The 23,945-nt window shown below is 44.0% G+C and overlaps 5 protein-coding genes across 5 annotated transcripts; 1 reads left to right on the plus strand and 4 right to left on the minus strand.

The window, feature by feature from the left end:
* Positions 1–238: 238 nt before the first annotated feature.
* On the minus strand, positions 239–5,495 carry LOC103633332 (CMP-sialic acid transporter 2). The gene is made up of 15 exons (XM_020541084.3): positions 5,274–5,495; positions 3,699–3,759; positions 3,555–3,612; positions 3,359–3,470; positions 3,186–3,265; positions 3,015–3,090; positions 2,816–2,916; positions 2,336–2,407; positions 2,184–2,232; positions 2,048–2,089; positions 1,798–1,919; positions 1,645–1,704; positions 1,486–1,534; positions 647–741; positions 239–556 (listed from the first exon to the last, which is right to left on the minus strand). Exons 1-15 carry the CDS (start codon positions 5,298–5,300, stop codon positions 499–501), a joined length of 1,062 nt encoding a protein of 353 aa, XP_020396673.1. The 5' UTR covers positions 5,301–5,495; the 3' UTR covers positions 239–498.
* A 3,509-nt stretch (positions 5,496–9,004) lies between these two features.
* On the minus strand, positions 9,005–14,800 carry LOC100281321 (uncharacterized). The gene is made up of 12 exons (NM_001372497.1): positions 14,484–14,800; positions 14,279–14,344; positions 12,934–13,020; positions 12,243–12,341; positions 11,864–11,959; positions 11,558–11,623; positions 11,380–11,470; positions 11,085–11,152; positions 10,934–10,999; positions 10,020–10,070; positions 9,535–9,599; positions 9,005–9,324 (listed from the first exon to the last, which is right to left on the minus strand). The coding sequence occupies exons 1-12, from the start codon at positions 14,688–14,690 to the stop codon at positions 9,258–9,260; spliced, it is 1,029 nt and encodes a 342-aa protein (NP_001359426.1). The 5' UTR covers positions 14,691–14,800; the 3' UTR covers positions 9,005–9,257.
* A 3,501-nt stretch (positions 14,801–18,301) lies between these two features.
* LOC100277357 (uncharacterized) lies at positions 18,302–18,848 on the plus strand. Its single transcript, NM_001348008.1, has one exon. The coding sequence runs from the start codon at positions 18,438–18,440 to the stop codon at positions 18,609–18,611; it is 174 nt and encodes a 57-aa protein (NP_001334937.1). The 5' UTR covers positions 18,302–18,437; the 3' UTR covers positions 18,612–18,848.
* On the minus strand, positions 18,330–18,850 carry LOC100501446 (uncharacterized). Its single transcript, NM_001348009.1, has one exon. It carries the CDS (start codon positions 18,780–18,782, stop codon positions 18,366–18,368), a length of 417 nt encoding a protein of 138 aa, NP_001334938.1. The 5' UTR covers positions 18,783–18,850; the 3' UTR covers positions 18,330–18,365.
* Positions 18,851–21,191: 2,341 nt separating this feature from the next.
* On the minus strand, positions 21,192–23,537 carry LOC100285528 (uncharacterized). The gene is made up of 2 exons (NM_001158419.2): positions 21,947–23,537; positions 21,192–21,847 (listed from the first exon to the last, which is right to left on the minus strand). The coding sequence occupies exons 1-2, from the start codon at positions 23,205–23,207 to the stop codon at positions 21,321–21,323; spliced, it is 1,788 nt and encodes a 595-aa protein (NP_001151891.2). The 5' UTR covers positions 23,208–23,537; the 3' UTR covers positions 21,192–21,320.
* Between the last annotated feature and the right edge of the window lie 408 nt (positions 23,538–23,945).

Below are 23,945 nucleotides of genomic sequence, written 5' to 3' on the forward strand. Positions count from 1 at the left end.
ACGGAGAATTCCTTGCTACCATCCCTATGCATGGGTAGATATAAAGATGCATGAACGTGCAAAATTTGAGGACGAATAGTGCTTTGTGCAAGGCGCATGTATCATCTACCCACCCATACTTTTGGTTATTTTTTATGCATGCTTTGATCTAGATTATTACTTTGAAGTGGGGGGGTATGGGAGCACTGGATACATTCTCACATATCCACCACCCATATGCAGGATGATCTTCATGCGAGGAACCAAACATATGTCATAGTTTAGTACCCTTCATGACTATCCTCTTCCTTTGGCTACGAATTCTTATTCCTTCAAAAAAAATGATCGCACGTTATTCTTCTTCTGATGAACAGGAATGCCTTCCATCTTACGTTCTCCCTCATGGTGCAACAATGTTCACAGTGCTACTAGAAAAACATTCTACAGCGCTCCAACTGCCTGATCTTGTAGGGCATTCGAAGAAAAACACTCTTCCGTCAGCATGCAGGAAGAAAAACCCTAGTTCCGTTGCTGCAGCTTCCCAACTGAGTGCAGGTACACAGACACAGAAACGACCCTGAAAACCAAAAGAGCTTGTTAAATTCACACGGATCACAACCGTAGTCTAGTCAACACAAGTTGCGACCTTGCTTCCATGAGCACTTACGTGGATCCAAGCAAGAATGCAAGAGACAGGTGGAAGCCAAATAAGAAGACGGATACTGTTGCTGTCAGAAGCATTGCAACTGATGTTGAGTAAACCTGTGTGCATGAAATTGCACATTGTTAGCATATGGTGATATGAAAAGGTTGTGTGATGCCTCAGTCCATGGTGAGACATTTTGGTGAATCTTAGCGACTCCTCAGATATCAGTCTAGACACTGGACCGATGCACTATAGTCGTGGTGTTGCTTCTACAATGGACAAAGGGGAACCTGCAGTCCTCTGTACGTAGACATCTAAGCATAAATGTTCGGTCTAAGCTTAGACACTCGTATTGAAGAAATAAACTTAAATAGAAAAGTTTGGCAAGTTGTGATGGTTTAGATGGAAACCAAACAAGCCCTAAACAAAAAGGGCAAGGGCATGCTCTAAATGGGAAATAGCAGGGTAACAAATAACGGATGCTTGTGCTGTAAGCATAGGCTGCAAAATAGCTAAATTGGAAGGAGTCCCAGTAGGGCAACAACCAACAAGGAGTGACATGGTGGCTGAAGTTAGTGAATTTTCTAGAAAATATACACCATCCGTCCCAAAATATAATTTGTTTTAGATTAAATATACACTCATTAATTAACCTATAAATGTAATTTATATGTATGTTTACATTCATTATCATTCATTTGAATGTGAATGGAAAAAATAAGGCTAGAAAGAACTATATTTTAGAACGGAGGGAGTATTAATTAGCTTATAATACATCCATTTAACCTCCAAATAAGCTACTGAGGTTCAGACCTACACTGTTTGTACACACATGCAACTGAAAAGATAGTAACTAGTACCTTGATAATATTGTTAGCATATTTCATCACCATTGATACAGCAATTCCACTGCAAAACAAATATCAATACTCGATTTGATTGGGAAGGAAATAACAAGGATGCAGCTATGCCCAACAGGGAAATAGTGAAAGCAACTAATATGATCCAATTGCCAGTACCTCAAAGCATGATTAAGAATCATCAAAACTGTAATAAACGAGTAGCCATGGAAAAAGCCTCTGCACCAGATGAAATATTCAAATGGAATGATCAATATCATGAACTGTAACAGGTGACATGAATGTCGGACATGTAAGAAAATCTGCACTAACTTGTTCATGACAGCATCGAAGTCCTGGACACAAATTGCAACCAAATTGAAGAGCATCCCAAATATGTACAGCCAAAAATTCTGTGCATTGATATTTCTTGAAGGATTTTTCTTGATGATAACCTGGATTGTTCAAAATAAAGGAATATATTACATTCCTAAAAAAACACTAATATTTCGTATCAAATGTATTTTCGAAAAAAAACCAAGAATACAAATGATGAAAAGAGTAGAAGTATAGAGTCACAAACTTCAGTATATACTCCTGCAAAACCACTTAAAAGAGCCATCACCTGCAAAAAGGGAAAAAGGGCATTCAGGTAGTTGTCAAATACTTCCTCTACTATGTCCAAAAGACAGGATTGATTATTTTTCTGCTTCACTCACAATTGCCATCACCCAACCTTGAATAGGGGTCTGAAGAACATGGTCTGACCTGGAAAAGGACAAATAAGAAAGCAATGAGGGAGGGAGGGAGGGGGGTGCGTTGAACAAACAAGAAAAAGAATGAGGGGTTGGGGAAAATATGTTTGGCTTACGAGGGACTGAGCTGAGCAGTAGTGCATCCAGCACATAAAAGAATAAATGCAGCCCACTGAATTTGACTTAACCTGCATTAGTTCAACCATGCTAAATCAACAATGGAAAGCAGTTGTTGGGGAAGAAAATATTAAAAAACTGTAAGGAATGAAGTGGAAAAGAATAGAGGTTTTGTTACGATGACCAAATAGGAGGGTAGCATGGTATTAGATTCAACAAATGTGTCAGTTTCAGATTTCAGAGTTAGGTGTTGCATAGTCCTTTAGGCAGCTAGTTACTTCAATAGAGTATGGATTCAAGCCTAAGGATGACTATTTATTTTACATACTGTACTTCAGCAGAACTCTTTCATCACAGAACTATAATTCATGTCTTCCAGCTTTGCATCAAAGATTTCAAGTGAAAGTGAACCCAATGACATAGTGGATGCCACTTGTCAGCAAAGAAAACTTATAATAGGACAAGCTCATTAGACTTACTTTTTCTTGAGAATTATACGGTACAGGACACCAGTGCTGATAATATTCAAGTTCTTCAGAATCTGGTAAGCTGGTGCATCCACATATTCAAAGATATAATACTGACAACCACAGAAGAAGGGAAACATGGTTATGTTTTGCTTATTTTTGTTTTTTGTTTTTAAATCCTACAACAAAATGAGTGTGCAACTGGACATACCTGCAATAAGTTCTTGACCAGGTAAAGCATTGCAGGAATGGGGTAAACTCTAACTTCATCAAACGATGTAATTAACCTGAAAACAACAAAACCAAATGTCTAGAAGGTGGAAGAAGACAACAAGCACCTAATATGTACTATCGACAAGCACGGTACAAGTGCAATCACCACCTATTATCTTCTGTAACACCTTGACTGTTCCATATCCTGGACAATGCTACAAGTGATAGTAGACATTTCAAAGTTTCCACCTAGACGTTGAGAAAACAGAATACATAACCACATCATAATACTGAAAACTCCTGAAGGTAAAATTACTGAGAGAATCCAAGCATTTTGCTCACCGAAAAATTTGCTGTTGTGACACTATAGTCATACTTTCCAGCTCTTTTCGACCATACAATCAATATTGCCTGGGAACTTGTTAGCAATGTCAATGCAAGTGTAACAATGGACCTGCAAAAACACATTGCCGATGCAACAAATGGCTTTCAGAAAGAATGAGTTTCAGTACAAAGTAAGGCAAGGAATAAGCCTTACTTTAGCTTCGAACTATCCTTCGGCCCTCCTGCAGTGCTAAGACTTGAAGTTGATGTATCTGTAAATGGTATAGGTATTAATGCTAAGAATCTCCCATATTAGCCCATAAAAAAAGAACATTTGCATGATGAATCAAGAGCTTACTGCTAGAAAGAGATATCTTATCAAAGTTCTCTATGTCCTTCTGAGATACGCCATCACTCTCCTTTTAGCCGGGTCAGACAAAAGACAACTTGTCAGTGCATGCTCTGTTATACTGAAGTAGAAGATTATTGCAAGCCCATTCTTTTTTCTAAAAGGAAAGCAACTTAGCAAGCTATTGCCAGCGTTTAACTTTATGTATGACCAATGACAAACATCAACAAGATTAAAGTACACGAGAAGTTTGAGTCGAATTTAATGTCTAAACCATACTGGAGTAGTCTATTTTCAGTGCTAAGTGCTAACACATAATAGCAGGTACAAACTATTTCCAAAATTATGTTTACAAAACAAAGGATGAATCAGATTGCTTATGTATCACAAAAGGTCAAGCGCATGGATGGATAGAAATGCTACACATCGTTAAAAAACCCAATGTAAATTTAACAAATAAATTTGTAAATTACAAGAATTAATGATTTAATGTCAGCATAACGTTAACGACTTGTAGTCAGCCATGAGCAATATACAGACTATACAGTGGTCGAACAATCACTCACCTGCTAATGGCTACATGGGTACATGCCATCTACGACTACGAGAATCAACAGTTAATGGGAGTGAAGCAGGCAACTGTGCCTTAGGACCTGTTTGTTTACCCCCATGGATTATATAATCTGGATTATTTTTGGAGGATTATATAATCTGGATTATATAATCTGAGTAGTCCTGTTTATTTACCCAGATTATTTGAGTTGTTAATAGAATTCTTTTGTATGAGGAAGACAAGAATGCTCTCTATATTTGTACTGGGTTGAAACTCATATATGAGATGAACAATGTAACAAACGTTTCTGAGTATTCATAATTTATTACATAAATAATTTAAAAAAAATTCAATTGACATTGGCAAATATTGCATTAGCAATATTATCACGGAAGGCGCAAAAACGATTCGGTGGATTATAATGGCAATGGTGGGTAATTTCTAGGAAACTTGAAAGGGTAGTGGGGAAGTGGGAAAAAATAATCTGAAATAAGCACCTCCTCACTTGCTTATGGATTATCATAATCTAAGGGATTAGATTATATAATCTGGATAAATAAGCTAGACTGTTTGTTTGTCTCTTAAGATTATTTAATTCAGATTATATAATCTGGGGGTAAACAAACAGGCCCTTAGTGAGAAATATGATATGGGACTTTAAATCGAATCAGACAAAAACAAACCAAACATGATCACAGATGTAATTCAGTTTTATCTCTGTCACAAATTTGTATATAAAGAAAAGAGAGAAAACCATCTAACTCGCGCTGTCGCGCAGCACATTTTGCTATGGAAACTCCCGAATTTCAATTGCAAGCGCAGACATTATGGAGGTTAAACTAGAGCGGTTGAGATAAAAATCGAGATTGCGGCGGTGATGAGGAACGAAGTGAAAACCTACGGAGAGAGAACAAACAGCTTTCACGAAGAAACCGCCGCCGCGGCAGCGACGGCCGATGTAATCTAATACGTATGAAAATTCGGGCGGCGGCATTTGTGTAGATAGCCATCGCGGGCTCGTGCATGCTTACCTGATCCTTCACTCTTCTGTGCTCCATCTCTTCCCCACGAGCGGCGAGCCTGGCCTCTCCGGCTCTGCAGCTCTGCTACTGCCTACTGCGGTTTCTTCCACAGGAAGGAAGGAACACTGCAGAGGTGAGGAGCGGCGGCGAAGGGCTGGGCAAGCACCGTTGCACGGTGCACGCTGGAGCCGTGTAGTCGTGTGTGTGATCAAGCGGTAACCGATAACCAGTGGCGTGCTGGCGTAGCAGTAGCTAGCTGGGAAAAAAAAACTGACAAGTTGGGTGTATATACAGTTCATTGTGGGTAAATAACTTTTTGGAAGGATGTATTAGAGCATCTCTAATAGATTAGTTAAATGGCTCAGCAAGCCAAATTTTAGCTATTCAACAGCAAAATAACTTTTCAATAGACTAGCCATCCAACTCGCTAAGCTATCCGGCTCTTCAAATTGGCCCCATCTCTAGCCAAATTTGGCTAGCCGCTGACTAGCCAAACAAAATATATAATCTGTTGGAACGAGATGCTATATATAGAATGTAATCTATATGGAGATGTAATTAGAGTGTCACATAGAGAGTCGAAAATATAGTGTCTCTTGGAGATGCTCTTAGGCTATCTCGCTTAAACTAGGTATGTACTCTAAACTAGATATGTAATCGTGCGTTACCACAAGGCGGGGCGCTGGGAGCGATGTCTAGACTATAAATATAATTATTTTTATTTTTAATCACTAAGGTACGTGTAGTTTGATGTTTAGTTTCAAATTTCTAGAGCACAGGGCATGGATTCAAGTGCTCACTTTGTACTATTTTTTACGTGCGGACGCTGGGCGGGCTCAGAGTGTCAGCATGTAGGGTGAAGCCGTGTAGCACCACTGCGAACAGTATAGTTAGTACCGACGACGGTACTCTCTTTGGAGGCGTGGACGATCCACGACCGAGGGCCGGGCCCCTTCAAATATATAAGGGGATGTCTAGACCCGTTCTTTGTGGAGACGCGAACGGTCAACGATCGAGGGCTGGACCCCTTCAAATATATAAGGGGAGGTCTATACCCGTTTCTAGGCGTTCTCTAACAGCTCCCGCGGAATTAGAGGATTAAACACGTGAGGAGAGAGGAGTTTTAACCGTCTGATTTGATCTATTCGCGGATCATCCGCGTCTATGGACGGACCGTCCGCGAGCCGGACTGTTCGGGCCTCAGGGCCAAACCGTCCGGCCATATGTCTAATGACACAAATGGTGCTCAATAATATCTAATGAATTGATACATGACCATTAGGCTGACTCCAAAAGATTATATATCCTGTTACGGATATATATTTTGCACAATGCAAAGTGTGCGCTTGGTCGCGAAGTCGCACATCTTCACGCATTCTCTCTCCTCTGTGGTGTGCAACCCGCATGAGAGAAATTTGTAATTTTACCACTTTTAGTTTTGGCTTTCTGTTATTATGTCATCCCGTGTCTATGACTGGTGGGACCATCTATGTATATGATTTATGGATCCGATAATATATTGATGAAGCTCATAAATCATAATAGCAAAATTGTCAATTCCTCCCCGCAGTAAGGCTCTATTTTTTTCATCGGCTTCGCGGTGCAGTGGTTGCGCTTGCGCATGCGCATACGGCATCCACGGGAGTCACAGAGGTCTACTATACACATTCTCATAAACCAGCTCCTAAACATAATTGGATGCACACATATTTAAATAATACATCAAGAGTAAATACAACTGCTAACCAATGTCTATTGTCTAGCTACTCGTTGTCGGACTCTCCTGTCTATTTCACAACTCTCACATTCCACAAAACACAAACAACAGGCATAAGTGTTCTTTCCTCTTTATCTCATAAAACAAAAGCAATGCTTATGTTTTGTGAAACGGAGAGGAGAGCCAAACAACTGTATCTTTTGCTTGCGTTTTATGAAATGGAGAGGAGAAAACACGTATTTATTGCTTGTGTTTTGTGAAATAGAAACGAGAGTTGTTCATCTCGTAGAGCATAAGAGCAATGAGACACGACTAGCTGTGCAATGAGCAACGAGTTAGGCAGGTGACAGTTCTATTCACTGTGTTGATGTATTACTTCCTCTATTTACATGAGTTTGTCTTTCTAGTTTTGTCCTAAATCAAATTATTTAAACTTTAACAAAACAATATACATAAAATTAATTTAAATAAAAATTTTATTTTAAGTTATGATAAATATAATAATTTTATTTTTATGTTATAAAATCTTATAAAACATATGGTATAATCGGTCAAAGTTGATAATGGTTAACTTAAGACAATTCACGTGGTTTTGGTGTTGATTTCTGGTAATGTGCAGCAACAGTTTGCAGCGCAAGGTGGGGCACATTCAGCAGCACCAGCTACTACTTTGTCAAGTAGATCTTACATAGATTGGAAATTATCCAAGATGTTTGTGTAGAGATGGCACCGAGGAATTCCATATCGGGTTTTACCTCACCATTCTCATCCTCGAGACAAAAAAAATTCCCCGCGGGGATCCCAAGAACGGTTGCGGGGAACGTTTCTTCCCCATCCCTGTTCCTCGCTGGGATAAATCCTCGTCGGGGATCCCATTCCCGCTTAAATTATAATCAGCACATATTTTATTTATTATTAATGTAAAATGTTGTCATTTATACACATTATCAGATATAAAAAAATTATTATGTGTACATCAAAATGGGTGTACATCAAAATGGAAACATTTGTACAACGAGTGATCTCTTAACAAAGTAATTATTTATTTTTATCATTAACTATTGCATGAAAATATCGTCACATGTAAGTTTAATGGCTCCGCGTCCCCGTTTACCCGTCAGGCTGAGATTTTCCGGTTTACATCCCCGTGAGGAAAGAAACTACCCTATACCTATCCCATAATAAAATAATTTCCCGCAAGGAATTGGGGCGTTGCCATCTCTATGTTTGTGCCCTCTCCCCTCACGAAGATTGGGTGTGACATCAATTAAAACGTCATTCGCTGGGGCTGGTTTCCTTTGAAAATGATCAAAGGGACTGACTTCTACTGTTTTTACAGTGTTTTATCTTTATGAATTAGAGGTGTATCATTCTAAATAATCAGATTTAATCCGAAGCGAACAATATCTAATGACTCGTACTCATTATGGACAGAATTGATTGAAGGAAGGCGATACAAACTTTCTATTTTCAGCACCACACTAGGTATAGGAACAGAAAGAATTACCTGGCCAAATTTAAGGTGGAGGATCATATCCGAGTCAGGCAATAGAAATCGTGAAAATTTCCGTAGCTAAACTAATTTCCATCAGTCTTTACCAAACCGACGGAAATTGATTAACTCACGTCCGATGATATGATAATTACGGTAACTTTCGTCGACCAACCTGACAGCCAATAAGATTAATTCCCGGTCGACAAACCTGACATCCAACAAGATTAATTCCCGGCGACTACCAAGCTAATTGACGAGAATCATCGTTAACTCATAGCGTGTCCTTCTCCCGGACTCGTCCCTCTCCCGCACCGCACGTAACATCCTCTCGCTCTCTCTGCCACGAAACACCGCCGCGCTGCCGCCTCTGGCCACTACGCGCCCCGCCGCAGCCCCGGTCAAGTAAACTTTGGAATCTATTTAGTTTAGCTATGGAGTTGTTTTCAACTATGAGATGTAAAAAAAAAGCTACTATGATCTGTGCCGTGAAAAAATTAAGTTGTTTGGTTAAAATTAGTTCAGTCATTTGGTGAACAATCCGTTGAAATTGTTATGCATGTCAGTAAGTACAATATAGTGAAATCGCTTTGTATTCATTCAACTACAAGTACTTCAAGGCTCAAGCGCTCTTTGTTATATTATATACAAGGTCGTGTATCAATCCATGGAGTGTCTGTGGCCCCACCTTCAGTTGGTGCAGAGATTGGACGGAAACCCAATAACTCTTATTCATTAGGTTTACTTCAATTTGCACGATTCTTCACATTCCAGACCGACGACATCATTCAGGATCTGAAGATGAGGCTCTTGCAGCTTGGAGCATTTCCACAATTAGTGTCTTAACATCCCTGTACAAGAGTGGCATGCCCATGTCAGAGAACCCGTCAAGAAATATTCAGGAATAGCTGTATTTTAGGCATCAATTAAATGGTGTACAAAACATACTGAAAGACAACCATGAAGAAAAAGCATCTGAGCTTAATAGCACACAAATTAAGAGGAAAAGAAGAGATATATGTCAGATTATAAGGTTAAGAGAGTCAAGAGTCAGGACCCACTTCCTGTCTTGCGCCTGTCTTGGGAAGGGGATTCTCAACTTCAGAACACTTCCATCATAACCAGCCTAGGCAACAGAATTCGGCATATTAGAATTTATAACATAGTAGAATTTTTTCAATGCATGAGAGCAGAACTCATTAATTAAAGGTGCAACTGTGTAGCCAAATAAGTAAAAGATCACAGTAGAACAAACTGTATTATCCATAGTGCAGACCATAATAAAGGTCAGAATATTGAAATGTTGCAATTCTGTTATGATGTTGTAATGCTGACCATGTGGTTACTGATCTGTTTTTTAGTGCTACTGAGTACTGATCCAAACTGAGTAGGCAAAATATAGCATATAAGTTCCAGGTATTATTTTGTCTAGTTTATGGCACTGTTACCATGGCATTAGTCAGTATCTTAATATGGCATTGAGGAGGTACGTGCCATTTCCAGGACAAAACTAGCAAAATATAAGGCACATGCTGTAAAGAGTTACCTTCACATTAAAACCAAGGCTGTCCACGTCCAGCATATAAGCAAAATCCACCTGAATTGTATTTGTCATCTTTCAAGTTTCAATAAATTTGAAAGCAATATTTGGTCAAAAGTGTAACACCACAAAATGGACAAACTGTAAAAGAAGTTGTGCAAAGCACTGAACAATTCCCCTTTGCTACTATCCCCTGCTGATGGGTGATCAAGAGTTTCATGACTGCATTGTTTGGGAATACTGATAAATAAACACTATGTACAATGCTAACTACAGCAATGAATCCAGTTCTTCAATGCAGATTCCAGCAAAACACAGAATAACACTTCTGGTTGCCAAGTATACAGACAGATATGCATAACAAATAGACTATAAAGTAAATGGTTACTGTTAGCATACTGTGTAGTGTCATGGGCCTTGGCCCATGTACCTTGATATATATTAATACATCCCCTACCCAATTAGGGTTAGGGTTTTCAGTCTTCCAACAGTTACATTCATTTGTAAACTAGTTTGCAATTTTGAATGAGTGGCTGGCTGTTTTCCCAGGCAAGAATTGCACAGTTGCACGCAGATCTAGCCCTGCATGATGTATCTACTTTTGCACCTGTGGATTGACAAGACTGCAAGCATATGCTTAAACAGAGTACAATTTTCACTTTCCGAACTACAAGCAACACAATGTGTCAAGAACAAAAGATACACATATATGATATATGATCAATAAAAAATGCTAGCTATTTATTTACAGAAATAACTACATTATAAGAAAACAGACAGCACCCTCAAGAAAAGAATATTTAGGCTCAATTTTCTTCAAGATACATCAGGTTTTGCAGTAATGTTATTCGAATAAATACTTTATTGTAATATTGTTGGAACAAAAGAAAGCATTAAAGTAGACTTCATCATTTTCTTGCCTTGACAGTAGTGGAGTGTTGCACAATGAGCTTTGTATCATTGGCATGATCCTTGTTCATATGGCTCTGTAGGGCATATACACAATGGAATGTTAACATTTAGAGTAAAGCCCAAGGGCAAGGAGTAAACGGAAACAGAATCGAGACATACTGTGATAGGAGTTGAGAATTGAGATATTGGATCAACTTTTGCTTCCTTATACTCTGCAACATTGAATTCTGGGGATTTTGACGCTAGGTTAGCATATTAGGCAAAAACACTATCACCAGATTGTTTTTTGTCATGTTTACAAAACTGACTAAGATGCAAGTACATCTCAGATATGTAGTTGCTATTTATGCATTTATGCTAGTATGTGAAAATTGCAGAACCATAAACTTCTGCATCATGACAGTCTCTCTTTTGACGAGTAGCTTTCCTCTAGAGGATTCAAAGAGGCACCTACCTCCAGAACCAAGGAGAGCAGTTGCAACGCCAGATACATAGCGCACAGCTTTAGGTTTGATGTGCAGGAAACTGAAGTCACCAAAGTCAACCTTAATTTGGCAAATAAATCATCATAGTCAGTACTCCATTAAAGTGCCTTTGGTCTTTGCAACAGTAACGACATTAAGAAAGTATACCCAGAAAGCATCAGGGTGCCTGCGTAGGTAAGCACTTCTCACTGAATCTTTTTCTTCGTCAGAAACCTGCAAATAAGGATAAGAGCATCAGCAAACACAGTTACTATCAGGTGACATGCAAATTAAAATTATGATTTTTATCCCCGACTTTAGTGACTCTTGTTGGGTTTCACCGCTAGCCTGCACTAACTTGCTTAAGATGATTGGCTGTTGTATGCACATTATGATTTAGCAATGTATCTGAAATGTAACAAGGAAAAAGAATGACGATGTATCAGTGGGAAAGAAAAGAAGGGAGGAAATTACAGGAACAGCGTCGCCATATACAGTGATTACAGTATCAGTTCTGTCCTCAGGATCTTTGGCAACAAGAAGTGAGCATTTAGGATTTCCAGAGAGATTCTGCAAAATTGGTAGCAAAGCATAAGGGTCACTGGTGAAAGAAATATGTTTACAACAGTTGCCTGTGTTTACTGAATGTAGACTAGACAATTATGTAATTCAAACAAATGTTCTAGCGGTGTTAGATTTGCATATCTATGCATATTTCTTTGTTCACCCACACATGTGCTTCGATGTATTTTCCAGTGATGCTACCAAATTGCAAGGCATCTATGCATAATGGACATGGAAAGGTAAAACAAATGGCTTTGCATACAGAATCATGAAGGCAAAAACAACTTACCTTTGAATGGACTGCTAAACTACTCACTGCTAATATGGGGTAACCATCCTGATCACATGCAAAATCAACCATTGAACCAGATGGATAACCAGCATGATCCTGCAAGCATAATAATATATAATATGAAATCTCCGAACAAGAACTAGTATAATTCTGCAAGATTACATACATTGGAGTTCTGGAACTATAAATTCCCTGTTTGTTTAATTAAAAGAAAACTATGAGTTTGTCTTCACTCAGTTTTTTAGATATATATTCTTCGCTTCTCACCAAGTAGAAAGACTTATACTTGGGAGGTAGTTTGTGACATGTACAAAGCTTTTATAGATAATAGTTTTTGCTATGTATGTAGACATAGTGTATATCTAGGCGCATAGCAAACTCCATGTGCTTATAAAAGCCAAATCGACTGATAATTTGGAACGGAGAGGGTAGAAATCATGCTCTGGTGATACCTAGTATCTGGTTCAGTAAAAACTGGATGTCACCAAAGCATTCAAAACAAAAAAAATAGCTTCCAGAGTTCAGTAGACAAGATTGTTCTTCATGAACAGTGGGACAGTCTCTTCACATCATCTAATGCTCACTGGCTACAGAACTTTTGAGAGTAAATGAAGAAAAAGACTAGCTAAGTGTTTGTCCAATATAAAATGCAAATATAATGACATTTGTTGTTTCATAGTTTAGGTACCTGAGAATGGGTAGCAAGAACACATCTGACACTTCGGTCCATAATGGTCCGTATTTCTTCAACTGGAGAAAGACGAACAGCTTTTGCCTATAATTATGAGAATTTTGAGTAAATAAGAAGGATACACAGACAATGACTAAATCCACATTCTGAAGAGCGCAGGTGCAAGCTTAAGCGACTCGCAAATTTTTTTAAGCATTCAATCCTGCCACAATTGTTGCAGATAAATTCATTGATGATTGAACTCACATGATAAATTGATTAAACATGCTGTAGGATTTGACAAGGTTCGGTTGTGACTTGGAATACCTATGGTTTGCTACAAGATACAATGAGGCATTGAAACCTCACAACATGGCAACACTGGACTCTGGCCTTTCTAAAGAAAACATGTGCACATCATTGTATCAATGGTTTTCTTCGTCACGTTGACTTTTGAGAAGAAAATTAACATACTAAACAATTCACATATTTCAATTGAATAATAAGTCCTTTCGGTGAATTTATTTGACACCCTCAGCCCGCCGGCCCCTCCTCGTAATACAGTCCATCTGCTTCTATTGTCCCAAAAAAATCCAAAACTGTGGATAGACTGGGGTCCTACAGGACTCAATGGAACCAAGACACCCGATTCACTTCACTTGAGTTGCATAATGACTGCCCACGTGGAGGACTGGGCTCCAATGGGCGTATTGGCGAGTTCGCGGGTGAGCGAACGGCCGGGCGTGGGTTCGATTCCCAGGATTGACATCCTGTGCCTCACTTTGGGAATTTTCCCAGGTAGGGTACACACGCGTGCGCGTTCAGTGGTATTGCGTGTGTCCTACGCACTAAGGGGTTTATGCCTCTCAATTTCTTTCTAATGTGTGTATTGGACGCGCATGAGTATGTGTAGTGGTGTGTGTTTGTGGCGTCTTTGTAACCTGATCAAAAAATAATAATTACTGCCCACGTGTCATGACACACACAAAATGCCCAAAGCCAACGAGGAAGGCCAAGGGCATGGGTTCGATTCCCAGGATTGACATCATGTGCCTCACTTTGGGAATTTTCCCCGGTAGGGTACACACGTGTGCGCATTCAGTGGTATTACGTGTGTCCTAGGCACTAAGGGGTTTATGCCTCTCGATCTCTTTCTAATGTGTGTATGGTATTGCGTGTGTCACTGCACTAACGGGTTTATGCCTCTCAATCTCTTTCTAATGTGTATTGGACGCGCACGAGTATGTGTGTAGTGGTGTGTGTGTTTGGCGTCCTTGTAACCTGATCAAAAAATAATAACTACTGCCCATGTGTCATGACACACAAAATGCCCAAAGCCAACGAGGAAGGCCAAGGGCCACACCTGGTGAACGCGGATCACCTCGAACGCGTCAGAGGAGCCACCGGCGGCGTCGGCAGGCGCCGCCATCTGCAACGCAGACAAACAAACAGCAGAGCACCATCAGCCAAATACATCGCCGCCGCAGAGGCATTTCATTGAACATCTGCCCGCACGAAAGGATTGATTTAATAATATTAGGGGCGGCAGGCGGAGAGGCGAGTCGGACCTGAGGCGAGGAGGAGGAGGAGGAGGCCGCGAAGAATCGGCTGCGGCGGTTGCGGAGGCGAGGGTATAGGAGGGGAGAGGCGGGGACGTGACCGTGCTGGTGGTTGTGCCGGCCATTAGTAATTTGTAGGTGGAGCGGAAGCAGTAGGCGCGAGAGCGTTGACGGTGAGGGCACCGCCCGAGCGCCCGGCGTGAGCAGGAAGGGCATCGTTGCGTGCGCGCGGCTCGGTGTCGGAGAGCCTCGCTGGCCGCTTTGTTGTGGTCGCTTCGCTCGGCACGGCAATCTGCGACCGCGATGCTGCGGTGCCGTGACTGGCCCTTCCTGTGCACACACGGTCGGAGGGGCAGAATAGTGACTAGTGAGTGGCGATGGAAGAAGGAAGAGGGCCGTGACTGCACAGAAAGATCTTCCAATCCAGACCGTCATGAGATCGTGTCATCGGAGACTACGTGGGCTAGCAATAATGCCACCGTGCCGGCCCAAATGGCCTTTCCGAGAGATTTAAGTGACCAAAGCCCACTATTACGCGGGCCATCGCGAATTGGCCATGCCGGAATAAAGAACCAGAGCCAAATGAACAGGCTCCTCCCGGTCGGTCATGGCATCGGCGTAGACGCCTAGCTCCGGGTCCCGGGCGTCGTGAGTCGTGTGACGCGCGAGAAAAAGCCGGCGACCAAAGAGTGCCAGTACCTGCCTCGCGCACGCCACAAAAGCATTGACGACCAAAGGCCAACAAAACAAAGTCGGTCGGTCGGTCGGTCCTGCATGCTCCTGCTCCTGCCGATGAAAAAACGGTACGTCGGTACCAAACGCGGTTTTACCACCACAGCGCCGAACTTGTGGCCTCCGAGGCTTCAACGCGCGTCAGTTGCGCACGGCCGTCCAGACCGAGCTTCGTCAACCGCCCGTCACGTTTTGCCAGCCGCTATTTTGTTTTGTACTGTAGGTAGTACCGTGCTTCAACGCGTCGTTTGGTCGTTAGCACGCCGCGATCAGATGGATCGAGCCCGGTTTGGCGGCTGACCCATTCTCTTCTCCGGAAGCTACTGCCGGAACGCGATGACACTGACACTCCCTTCCTCCACAAAGGTGTATTCTTAAAACTAGTGAAAACGATTGAAAACGGTAGGAAATGATATCTTCTATCTGGTCAGAATTTTAACCAGTATTCTAATTAATCTACTGACTAGCGACTATAATATAATGTTTATAGATATTTGAAATTTAAATTTTAAAAACGGTAATTTTTGAAAACAATATTGTATTTACAAAAATACGAGAATTTCAGTTACTGTTTTCATCTCTAATTAAAAGTAGTGTACATATAGGACAATCTAACTCTTGTTACTTTTTCCTATTTTTTCTTTTTATAAAGATACAATAATTGTATATTTATATAAATATATATGATTTTATAATAACATACAAAATATGTGTGATTATTTTAAGACATGGATTCAATCAAACGTGCATACAGTCTGACCCGGTGAAACGAGATATCTAGCCTCTGGGCTTGGGGCAACGGTCAAATTTAGTTGCCTCCTCGTTTTTGTGGTTCTACATTCTCTATTTTAAGGTAAATATATTTTTAAACTTTATATGAATACATTAATATTAACAAAAGTTGTATTTAGATATTTGTAAAAAAATATAAACAATGAACTTTAATAAAAGAAAAAACGACGAAAATTAGATTGCCTAAATTTTGAACTTTATAAACGCTGCACAGGCGAATCAAAACTGCCACGCCAGCTCAGCCCTCCAGGCTGGTCTTTGCCCATGCGCGCGCATGACCGTTTGCTACCGAGATCCTCTGGATCCACCTATCCTTGCGACCTGTCGTGGGGCTCATGACGCCTTGCCACGCGGCTTCCCTGCTCCGGCTAGATGTCACGCACTTAACCGTCCACATCGCATCAGGTCAGGGGTCAGCAACCGCTTTTGACGGACTCATTTCCCTCGCATCCAAATAACGGACGCAGTTATTGAACACAGAACATTCCCCCAAACAAAGATTGGAGGAAATAAATCAAGACATCCCGCCAAAACAGTACCATGCAAACATTAAAAAATCTTTATTCATCAACTGATCTACCATAACACATAGCAATGGCACCTATTCTTAATCCTGTAGCTCCGAACATCAATACTGCTTTTAATCAGAGATGGCAATAGGTACACAAAACCCAAATATCCGACTGTTTTTACCCGATAAAAGGCAGGAATAGGATGATTTCTCTACCCGCGGGAATTTAATGGGTAAAAACTTCTACGGACGGGTACGAGTACGACGGGTACGGGTTGGTACTACCAATACCCGTCTACTTATGAGAAGAATATATTCACATCAATATCACTATAACCATCTAATAGAGTTCATCTTACCTAAAATAAAATCTTTCTCTAGATATTATTTATCTAGCTACCAAGTTATATAATCATATGATTTATTATATTTGAAGTTAAACTTGTTTTTTATGTTTATTTAATATTTCGAGTGATTGGTATATTGGAACTTAAGACTTTACTAGCGGATACGGGTTACTCGACGGGTAAAATTACCCGTACGGGTACGCGTATGTGTAAGATTTTATATCAGCGAGCATATATGGGTAACTCGACAGTTAGATTTCTTTTTGATAAATACGGGTATAGGATGGTACTATCCAATAGATATGTACCCGTTGCCATCCCTACTTTTGATCCATGGTGAAGCTTATTTCCATGCATAAGATAGATGAAGGATCCTATTGAAGTTTGGACGCATCTTTTGGAGAAAACACGAGAATCTCAATAAGACCATACGCTATACCATGAAGCGCGCTAGGAAAAAAAAATCTAAATTACCTCCTTCAAATTTCAAATGTGTTTAGATTATTCTTTAAAGTCTATATTTTGTTCAATTTACTTTCTTCAAGTATTTACGTTGATCTAATTTACACCATAATAAGATTTGTTATTTTTGTTTCTTCATGCGTAGGTTGTGGTGACAGAGGATATCATATATTATGTTAGAAAGACATATCTTATATTCTGTCATTATTTTTAATGGCTTAGAGATTTATTAATAAATAAAACTAGAGGTACAATACCGTGTATAGCATAATGTTAAAATTTGCAATATATTTTAACACAACCATGATGTCTTCTGTGACGTAATAAAAATTGGAATTAAAACATAATTTGCACATAGTGAGATAAAAATAAGAATCTTTTTAAGATATAAACTAGACCAAATGAAACCGTTGGATAGAGTAAACTGAACTAAATATTAATTTATAAGGTTATTTATACGTAGCCTAAGCTTGAGGAGGGTAATGTGGACTTTTTTCTAACGTTTTCAAGTAACTATTTTTTGTCAAGTTAGCCAGAATCGCTTGCTTGCATCTGTAGTGCTGTGCTGCCTCTGCCTGCTTGTAGCACCAAGCAATACGCGCACGAACGAAGTTTCCTCGGCGCGGGTCGTGCCGTCTTGAGGACGCGCACCGCGGGCGGGCGGCGACGCGCTCAGACGCGCGCATGGTCAGCAGTCAGCACAGCAATCGGCAGGGCAGAGAGGGCCCCAACGGGCAACGGCCCCGCGGCGCCCGCCCAACCGCAAGGCGATGCCAGGCTGCCCGGCCGCTTCACCAAACGCGGCGGAACCCGACAAATGGCCAGCCAGCCGCGCGTCGTGCGGGGCCCTTCCCGGTCGTCCCCAGCCAGCCAGCCCCCCACCGCCTCACGCAACCTACCTGGCCGCGCCAAGCGCGGGGGGCCCTCTCCGGCCTGCGCCCCTGCCCGCCTCTATAAAACCCTCGTCCCTCCGCAGCGTCCTTCCCCACCTCCATCCAGCTCGAGCCAGCCCGTCGCCTGCGCGCATCTCTCTACACTTCTACTGCTTCATACTCTCGTAGAGAGATCCCGCGCGGCCCAATAAAAACCCGACTCGCTAGCTACACTACACACTCGCAGATGGCCGGCCTCAGGATGAAGTTCGTCGCCGTCGCCGCCATGGCCGCCGCGCTCGTGGCGTCCGCCGCAGCCGCCGAGGCCCCCGCCCCGGCCCCCGCCTCCGACGCCGCGGCCGCCGTGCCCCTCGCCGCGGCCTCCCTCGCCGCCGCCGCCTTCGGCTACCTCTTCTGCTAGATCCGCGCTGGACGCGTGGTTTCTGCTTGATTTGTGATTCGTCTGGCGCGAGTGGAGTCCGTGTCGTGCGCGTGTCTGTGTGAGTTGTTTCGGCGGGCGTGTGTCTGTATGTATGGAGTCGGTGGCGGAGGAGGAGGTGTGCGCGTGGTGGTACGTGCGTCGACGCTCCATTGTTTGTGGCGGCGATCATGTGCCTGCCCCGTTTTCTGGTTATCAATGAGATGATTTATTTGATTCTTTCCAGCCTGAGCACCAAGTGCACACAATTAATTTTACGGTAATATCGTGTGCCCATCTAGCGTTCAATCTGAGGTATAAGATTCTCTATCTGCGGGACTGCGGCCAACGAAGGTTATCTAGCGTGCAGTATGAGGTATTTGCGACCAACGAATTTGTCTCGGCAATTTCAAGTGGTTCTTTGCCTTCTGCAAAGAAAAAACGCTAGTGATAATCTGATAGATTATATGGCATTTGCTGCATGCCTTCAATTCGTGCATCCAAGTTCAGTGGGGACAATAAAGAAATAAAAATACGGTAATACAATTGAGAAATTTGGTCCGGCGAAGAATCATCTGGATTGAACACTGGCAGAAAGCCGTCAAAGAAAATGTTCAGAATCAACAGAGCGTTAATTTTTATAGTCTGCAAACGGATGCTGTGGCACCGAGTCCGATATTAGGCCGTTGGTTGGTTTTGAGGGCTGTTGAGAGATCCAAAGATCGAAATGATTGGTGTTGACAGCCATGCGCCATGTGGTATGTCCGTATATGTGCGGCTCGCTCTTTCAAACTGGTCCACAGATGAGTTGTCTACTTGTCTTCGTACCCACTGCATCAGCATGGCTGGCAGTCTTCGGCGGAATCTGCCCAGCGCCCCTACCGACTGCATCAACATGGCTGGCAATTGGCATGCTGAAAGAAAGATGGCGCGCTGGAAGCTGAAACAAAATGGCGTGCCATCGCCATCCACGCACTGAGATACAAGGAGCTCAAAGTAAACAAATAATATATAGTAAATAATCTACGTGACGTGCACTCTAGGGAGTGTTCGCTTCGTGTTAAAGCACCGCAACCGCTACGTTTTTTTAGTTCAATCTAAAGCTGTATTCGCTGCAGTTTTTTTTATTTTAATCTGCAGGGGTTCGTAATATCACACTGCACCGCTGTCATTTCTGCATTGAAAGAATTTTTAATGGAACGCTATTTTTTCTTCGGGCCGACGGGCCAGTCCAGCTTCGGGCCTATTTCCGCTGTCACGTAGAGAACGTGCAAAATAGGCTCGTTGTGCTTCGGGCCTGGCCCATTGATCGAGCCATTGACCTAAGCTCGCTAGTTCTAACTGGGCTCAATGTGCCGCTGACTTTGGGCCATGGCAAAGGATGCAATGGAGCGAACAATCCGCACGTCCACAAGTTTCCTTTTTGAAAAAAAAATAAATTTATTTTCAACTCTTTCTCTTATAAAAAATAGTTTTCGAAAGAAAACTTAATAGACTTAAGCCGTGAATAGGATGGCAATTTGATCCTGAAATCAGATATTCGTCGCAATTCGATTCCAATAGAGCTAGATATCGATATATTTTTTGACTTATGAGTTAGACCTGTATCCGAACCAAGATCGGGTGGATCCAGATTAGGATATTATATCCCACCCGCGGGTTATCCATTGAATATCCAAAATCGGGTTATAGTTTTTTTGGTCATATAACATAACAAAGAGTAAATCTAGCTCCATGAACGACTAAACCCCACGCCAAACACTCCCGATTCTCCACCGGTGACCACCCCTTTTAGCCTTACTGGCTTGCTTCGTTGCGCCCGTGCCCTTTCCAAGTTGTGTAGGCCGCAACACCGCTGGCGGCTGGCCGATGGCTGGTCTTTCTTGCTTGCATCTCAATCATGTGGCGGTCACCTGCCTACCCGCTCTGGGCTCTTCAGTACATGTTTTCATCGTCATTTCACACTTTTATATTGTGTGTTTGGTTTGTAGAGTCACTTTATGCTTCACGAGGTGATGCATCATAAGTTCACTCCATCATTTTTGGTAGAATCAACCCACTCCTCATGTATATACTAATTATTGGCTTATGAGGGATGATGTGATGATGGATCAACGCATTCTATTCCACACACCAAATAAAAAAAAGTGAGAAGTGAGAAGAAGATGGATCACTTCATTCCTCAAACCAAACACACTATTAGTCTAGCGCTGGTTCCCCACTTCCCACTCCTTTTAGTCTAGGCCCCTTTCATGGTCATATTGAGAATATTGCTTGTTAAAAGATATGTGTAGTTTTATAATTATTCTATTATTATTTTTAGCTACGTATGATGATGAATTGAGAAGAATTTTATGTCACATACGAGGCATATTTGAAATCCGTGGATATGGACACAAATTTCTATCCACGAGTATGGGCCCGGATAGATATTATTTCAACTATAGATATATTATGAACGAATATTAATATCAGGCCCGAATTAGATTCCTTGCTATTCCTAGGCGTGACTACGAGTCCACGACCACGGATGAATCGCTCCAAGCGTAGAATGGAGAGAAGGAATAAAATGAAGAAGACACGTTCGTAATGATGTTGGAATTGGAATAATTGTACCGAACCGCCACGAGATCACAACATTTATCTGCCGACGAACAAATATCTTGCCTCAATACACTTGGCAATCTACCAGTCTCGCTAAGGGCAACTGCTTCACACGAACTCGCTCATCATGGCGAGCACCTGCGCCATCGTGGGCCGCTCCTCCGGCGCCTCGGCGGTGCACAGCATGCCGATCTTCACCATCCCCATCGTCTCATCGCTACCCTCGCCAGCCACCACCTCAAGAAGCACCATTCCAAAGCTGTACACGTCCGATTCCTGCGTCGCCCGCGCGGCCGCGCCGGAAGCCAGCTCCGGGGCCGCGTACCCGTGCCACCCGCTCGACGCGGGCGCCGACGTCGTCGTGCCCGTGTCCCGCTCCAGGAACAGCTCGGGCGGGCACCGCGTCCGGGTGGCCTGCGGGGCGATGGACTGCTGGATGTTGGTGGCGTAGCGCATGAGCCCGCACTCGGACACGCACGCGCCGCCGCGCTCGCCCAGGAGGATGTTGGACGGCTTCACGTTCGCGTGCACCAGCGCCGGGCGCGCCGGGAACGTGTGGATGTAGTTCAGGCCCTGCGCCGCGCCGAACAAGATGCTCTTCCTCGCCGTCCAGTCCAGATTCCTCGCGCCTCCTCCTGCAACGAGCCAGCAGCAGCAGCAACAGTCCGTCAAGAACAGACACTCACTCTCTTGCAGCAACTGCATGCAGATTGGATAATATTTCCATAGCGCACCGTTGGCTTGCAGAAGGGACTGGAGGCTCCCGTTTGGGAGGAAGTCGTAGACGAGCAGCCGCTCCCCGTTGGAGTTGCAGTACGCCCTGAGGCTGACGACGTGCCGGTGCCGGAGCCGGCCGACGAGCCGCATGTGGCGGTCGAACGCCTTGCTCCGGCCGGCGGGGAACTGCAGCGCGCTGAGGCGCTTGACGGCCACCAAGACGCCGTCCTCTAGCACCGCCTTGTACGTGCTCCCGGACACGCCCTTGCCAAGCACCTCTGCGGATGCCTTGAGGAGGCTGTCCAGCCGCAGCTCGTCGCCGCCCTCGAAGCAGACGAGCCCGCCGGTCTTGTGGCACCTGTCTTCCCCCTGGGCTCTCTTGTCTTCCTCCTCGAAGCACAGCCCCGCGTCGGGAGCATCACTCGCGGACCGGAGCTTTCTCCTCATGTAGACGAACATGGCCACCGTGATGGCCAGCGAAACCGTGACGAGCACCGCGTTGCCAATGCCCGTGGCCATGAGCGCAGTCAGGCTAATCTTACTGAATCCCCCGTTGCTAGAAGAAACACCCACACTGGCGTCCGGAGATTCAGCGGCAGTAGCACTAGTGCTCGAGTTACCTGATGACCGGCCTAGAGCATCGTACGCATGGACACATTGTGGCAGAGGCGGACCACAGAGAGCAAGATTGTCACCGAAAGCGGAGCTCGGGAACCTGGACAGGTCGCCGGAGATCTCCCCGGCGAGCCTGTTCCCCGACACGTTGAAGCTCCTGAGCATCGGGACGCGCAGCGCTTCCAGGCCTCCACGGAAGCCGTTGTGCTCTGCTCTCAGGGTGCGTAGAGCGGCCAGCGAGATGCTGAGGCTTCCGCTGAGCTTGTTGTGGGAGACGAGCAGGTGCCTCAGCCACGGGCTCGCCGTGGAGTTGTCCAGCGGGGGGAGGGTGCCGGACAGGGAGTTGTTCCTGACGGCGAGCACCCTGATTCGGCCGAGCCCGAGCAGCGGCGCCACGGTGCCGGCCAGCGAGGCGCTGTCCAGGAAGACCCCCGCCACCCTGCCCCTGTAGCACCTGACCCCGAACCACGTGCCGGTGCACGGGCTGGGGCCGACCCAGGACGCCAGGGCCGTGGCGTTCGGGTTGTACGCCTTGAAGGAGAGCAGGGCGGGAAGGTCCTGGTGGCCGCCGTCGGCATGGTCACCGTGCACGTAGCGTGTCGATAGGTAGACGAAGACGGCGAGGAGCAGTAGCACGGGTGAGTAGTGGTGGAGATGAGGCATTTTGGTTTTTGTAGTTGTTCTGATTTTCGTCTGTGTTTGGGTTTGACCGAGAAATCGGCGAGGTGAGCTTTTTTATAGCGCGGGGCGCAGGGGTGACAATTATCTGCGCGGCAGCGCGGGCAAGTAGAATTTTTTGAAAAGCACACAGGTAGAGCCGTGGAACGGCGACAGACACTGGGGTCCAAAACGGAAAGCTGGGTACCAGTGCCGTCGTGCATGTCAATGGTGAGGACTCGTCGGCGATGTGAAAGTGGAAAGGGACGCCATGGACGACAGGAGGAGAGGTCCAAGCGGATGGGGGCGAGGTGGGAGGCGACAAGGCCCTTTTCCTCCTCGCCTTTGGGCATAGAGATCTTGGACGTATTCGGTGGGTCGCCGTGACTGCTCGTTCCACGATACGGAAACGGCCGCGAACGGGAGCGAGAGGGCTCGGGGTTTCATGGCGCGTGGTGTATCGGGTTCACGAGCGTGCCGAGGGGGACGAACAGCCGCGAACGTTGGCGTCAGGTGGCACCACCGCACCAATAGGGAGACGACAAGATGGTGAGATTCCATTCCAGCTGCAGTGCTGCACTAGTTTCATCAGTGTTTCACTTTCACCGCGAACTAGAAAGACCAGAGACCACCCAACTGGGTTCAGATGTCATGTCAGGGCATTCGTCCATGCAATGGGCCAGAATCGGTGGTCATGGAGCTAGCAGGCCTTGCCACAGGATTAGAATTCAGTCGGTGATTACC

Source organism: Zea mays, chromosome 7 (assembly GCF_902167145.1).
Source record: "Zea mays cultivar B73 chromosome 7, Zm-B73-REFERENCE-NAM-5.0, whole genome shotgun sequence".
In the NCBI taxonomy this organism is placed as follows: Eukaryota; Viridiplantae; Streptophyta; class Magnoliopsida; order Poales; family Poaceae; genus Zea; species Zea mays.

Coding starts and splice junctions, on each gene's coding strand:
- LOC100281321 (NM_001372497.1), bottom strand. CDS start 14,690: ATGCCCTTCCTGCTCACGCCGGGCGCTCGGGCGGTGCCCTCACCGTCA. Junction 14,345..14,483: donor CCTCCTCCTCCTCGCCTCAG/GTCCGACTCGCC, acceptor TCTGCGTTGCAG/ATGGCGGCGCCTGCCGACGC. Junction 9,325..9,534: donor AGACAGGCGCAAGACAGGAA/GTGGGTCCTGAC, acceptor ACTCTTGTACAG/GGATGTTAAGACACTAATTG.
- LOC100501446 (NM_001348009.1), bottom strand. CDS start 18,782: ATGGAGCGTCGACGCACGTACCACCACGCGCACACCTCCTCCTCCGCC.
- LOC100285528 (NM_001158419.2), bottom strand. CDS start 23,207: ATGCCTCATCTCCACCACTACTCACCCGTGCTACTGCTCCTCGCCGTC. Junction 21,848..21,946: donor GTCCCTTCTGCAAGCCAACG/GTGCGCTATGGA, acceptor GGCTCGTTGCAG/GAGGAGGCGCGAGGAATCTG.
- LOC100277357 (NM_001348008.1), top strand. CDS start 18,438: ATGGCCGGCCTCAGGATGAAGTTCGTCGCCGTCGCCGCCATGGCCGCC.
- LOC103633332 (XM_020541084.3), bottom strand. CDS start 5,300: ATGGAGCACAGAAGAGTGAAGGATCAG. Junction 3,091..3,185: donor GGTGTTACAGAAGATAATAG/GTGGTGATTGCA, acceptor TGTTGTTTTCAG/GTTAATTACATCGTTTGATG. Junction 2,408..2,815: donor CGTATAATTCTCAAGAAAAA/GTAAGTCTAATG, acceptor GAACTAATGCAG/GTTAAGTCAAATTCAGTGGG.